A 4222-nucleotide genomic window follows, 5' to 3' on the forward strand; every position below is an offset into this window, starting at 1 on the left:
TTTGTTTTATGCCTCTCCATGTTGCGTCCAAGAGTGTTGTGTTGTTGGGTTACCCATATCTGGGGGCCCAATGCTATTTTATTTGTTGGCAAGTTTGGGTATCCTCATGCTTTTGGAGTGGTTTTCTTGGGAGTTTTTGGTGCTCCCCTGGAATAGTGGGGATCTTTCACCGAAGGTATTTTATCTCTTGGGAAGATTGGTTTTTGTCCCTTCTTTGTTCATCCAGGGGTGTTCTACTTTTGGGTTTACCAAATTTGGGGGCTCGTTGGTACTTTAGTGGTTGGAAGTCATGGATCTCTCCACTTTGCCTCCTTATCGAGCTTTGGTGCTTCTTTTATGATGTGTATTGCCTAATTTCTTAAGTGGGCTCTATTTTTTGGTTTTCTTGTTAGGTACTAGGCAGTTGTTGTTTCTATTGAGATGTACTCCCATCTTCTATTTCAAAGGTACCTTTAGTTGGTACTTTGGTTTGAGGACTAGTTCACACTTTTGTACATTATGTACAAAACTCTTATTGAGGTAGAGATGCCATCTATTGAGGTGGTGATATATTGTGTGGATGTTGCTGATAGTAGTTTGAACAATACTCCTCATTTTTTCAATGCTAGGAAGGTGGAGTGGTTTAAGAAGAAGGTTTGTTTGGGGTTTATTTTCCTCCTCATTATCCCTATTGAGGTGGGTTTCCTTGTTCTCAAGAGGGAAGGAAGCTATACTAGGTGTATTACCTATTCTAATCTTCATTTGTGGATTTTGAGTGTTCCTCCAAAGTGGATGTGGGGTTTGCTAGTTGAGCCCTCTACAATCTTAACTGTGAGATTGACTCCTATAGAGGTGGAGTTGATTCTGGTGTTTTTGGTGATGGAGGTTAGTTTTATTAAAGGGGATGGCACCTGGGTGGCCACTAGAGATAGTGTGGATGTTTGGGAGTTTCTCTCCCCCAACATTAGATTCAGTATCTTCCCTCTCCCAGTTGCTATTGAGGAGGACCCCTTCGCTATTGAGGTGGGAAGGGAGTTCTTGGGGGGACTGAAGATTTTTGAAACCGCTAACTTGAACTAGTGGTTCTGTTGGATGTGGACCTATAGCTATAAACATGAAAGAAGAACACGCTACTCGTTGCCTATGATTGGTTTCTAGGCCTTCTGAGGATGAGTTTGTCTCTCCCTCTTTGTTTCTTTTTCTCATGTGATCGAGTGGTTGTTGTTAGTTTTAAAGGGCTCACCCACATCCTTAGTTCTTGGTTTTGAGTTAAGAATGTAGCTAGTATGAGGGCTTGTCCCATGCTAATCCTTAGCAACACAGACCATGGTTGGTGGATTTGTTGCATTGGGAACTTTTTTTTTGATAGAGGTAGACATTAGTTGATGTCCCCTTGGATGCCTTGCACTAGTGTTATTAATTACTTGTTTAACAATTTCCAGTGTCCTCTGTTTGTAACACGGGTCAACACCCTCTTGTTGTTTTTTATATTCAAAAACAATTTTAAAGGAAATATCACATGCTAATGAATTTTTGGTATTATCTCTCAAAATAAACAAACAAAAAAATGCATATGCTAGCTAAGATCTGTTATTGTCATATTTGCTATAAATGACCTATCTTTACTATATAACTATTATTAGAAATGAGTGAACCATTCAAATAATCCCATCTCTATTAGTAGCATGGTATCATGTTATTACTTGAGCCAAAAAAGAGTAAATGAGTTTAGTATAAAATAGGTTTAAAAATACTTGCAATAATGGTTAAGTTTCATCTTTTTGAGAGTGATAGATCTCTTGACCTATTTTTCATAATCTATAACCCAAACATTCTCCTCATGCAAGAGGAGACATGAAAGAAACAACTAAAACATCATTAATATTTTTTATTTGAGGATTTTTGGGATATTCTCTTTAAAAGAGAAAGAAAATGATCTTAATTGTCTATTGAAGTCCACAAATACATTAAGAACTTCAACAATTAAGCTTATTATTTCATAGAATTTGGATATAGATGAGGTGGGAGGCAAGATTTAATAGCAACGTCCAAAGGTATTTCCTTTGGCATCGTCAAACCAACTCCTTCATTTATATCAAGTGCTTTACCTTCAGGAAGAAACCAATCAAAGCTTTGCAACAACCTTGCAAGAGTTATATGCACTAGGCACATTGCCAAAGAGGCACTAGGACATCCTCGTCTTCCTACCCCAAAAGGAAACATTTCGAATGCATTCCCTGAAGTTTTTATGCTCTCTATCTCTATATTATTTTCCAAGAAACGCTCAGGTATGAATTCTATCGGTTGATTCCAAATTCTTGGGTCTCTATGAATTGCCCATGCATTTACCATTAATATTGTTCCCACCGGGATATGAAAGCCTCCAATTGTGCATGGTTTGATTGATTCATGTGGTACAAGTAAAGGTCCAGGCGGGAAAAGATGCATTACCTCCTTGACTATCGCTTGCAAGTCTTTTAGTTGTGTTATATCAGACTCTTCTACGAGCCTATTTTGTCCAACTTTGAAATCAAGCTCCTCTTGAACCATTTTCAATATGTTAGGATGCAATATTAATAATGATAATGCCCATTCTAAGACAAGTGAAGAAGTATCTGAACCTGCACTAAACATATTCTAGAAAAAAAATATTAATCAGCAGCCTAAAAGTAACAAGTATAAGTTAGATTATTATTAATAAACAAAATGTATTCATAATTTTTAAAATAAAAGATATAATTTATCTTATTAAATCGTACATATTCATGGAAAAGAGCTTACCAAGGCAATGGCTTTGATGAAGGTATCTTTGTCAGGGATTGCTTCACCATTCTCTTCAGCCTGCAAGATAAGCACATCTATGAAGTCCATCTCTTCCTTCTCTTTTGGTGGGTTTTCCCTGTGCTTCTCCACTATTCTCTGCATGTAGGGATTAAGTTTCTCTTGCGCCTTCTTCATAGCCCTCTCATACGATTAAGTTTCCCTTGCACCTTCTTCATAGCCCTCTCATACCCTTGCAAATCAAACCACTTCAACCATGGAATATAATCCCCAATATTGACAGCCCCATGGAGCACAAATGACTCCTCAATCAGATGTGCAATTTCTTCATATGACATCCCTCCTTCCTCTCCAAAATACTCATCCCCCATTATCATGCTCATCAGAACATTCAAAGTCATCTGAGACAAAACACTTCTCATATTAACTATGCTTTTCATCTGAGCCTCTTGAAAGAGATAGCTCACAGTTTTACAAATCTCCCTCATTCTCTTGGATCGGTATGTTTGGATCTGTTTAGAAGAGAGAAGCTCAAGAGCACAGATTTTTCTAGCATTTCTCCAGTAAGATCCATATGGAGCCCAACCCATGAACATGAAATCATAACCAAGATGCTTTCCCTGAGAAAGAGGAGGCCTAGAAGCAAATGCCAAATCATTCACAGTAAAACATTCCTTGGCCAGCTCTGAAGAACTAATGATCAAAACAGGGCGACTACCAAATCTGAGATGCATAATGGGTCCATAAACTTTTGAGAGTGAATCAAGAATTCTATGCAAGGGCTTTTCTTTGTCCATCAGAAGATGAAAATGGCCTATTATGGGGAGGGCTCTGGGCTCTGGAGGTAATCTAAGGTTACCATTTCTATCTTTTTTCAGCAGAAAAACTATTATTGCAAAGAGAAAAACTGTGGCAAACCCAACTGTAAAACTAGAATTCATACTCGATGATATAATCAGGCATACCCAATTCATAGTAGATGATTTATTAAACTAGAATGATTATGATACAATGACCAGCTATCTACTTATATAAAGATATCCTGAATAACTGTTTAGTAAGATATACGAGAATTGTAACGCCTGTTACGTAATCATGATGGATACAGGCGTTTATTTTAATAGAGGGCGGAAGAAACCAGGAAAAAAGAATGATAAAAAACGATGCAATCAAAGGCTTGTCCCAAGAATCTTTTATCGTAATTTCTTAAGCAGTATCCTTCTAGATTGAAAGCAATATCCTTCTAGATTGAAATAATATTTTACTTACATTTACAGCTGTGGTTATTTAGTTTTATTTATTATTTGAAGTGACATTGTATTATATTAATTATATTGTAGCACTTGTAATACATAAGTCAAACATGCCACTTTCCAACATAAATAATAATAATAACAAATAAAATTGGACAAGTGAAGGTTTCTTATAACAAAACATTATAAATTACAAACCGTTCACATAA

At 36.8% G+C, this 4222-nt stretch overlaps 1 protein-coding gene across 1 annotated transcript; it reads right to left on the reverse strand.

Moving 5' to 3' along the window:
• Window positions 1–1971: 1971 nt before the first annotated feature.
• On the reverse strand, window positions 1972–3713 carry LOC149538238 (xanthotoxin 5-hydroxylase CYP82C4-like). Its single transcript, XM_089802604.1, has 3 exons — window positions 2970–3713; window positions 2761–2928; window positions 1972–2616 (listed from the first exon to the last, which is right to left on the reverse strand). The coding sequence occupies exons 1-3, from the start codon at window positions 3699–3701 to the stop codon at window positions 1972–1974; spliced, it is 1545 nt and encodes a 514-aa protein (XP_089658730.1). The 5' UTR covers window positions 3702–3713.
• Window positions 3714–4222: the final 509 nt, after the last annotated feature.

The sequence above is a fragment of the Cupressus sempervirens genome, chromosome 9, assembly GCF_028749045.1.
Source record: "Cupressus sempervirens isolate cs-2001-9-10 chromosome 9, ASM2874904v1, whole genome shotgun sequence".
Lineage (NCBI taxonomy): Eukaryota > Viridiplantae > Streptophyta > Pinopsida > Cupressales > Cupressaceae > Cupressus > Cupressus sempervirens.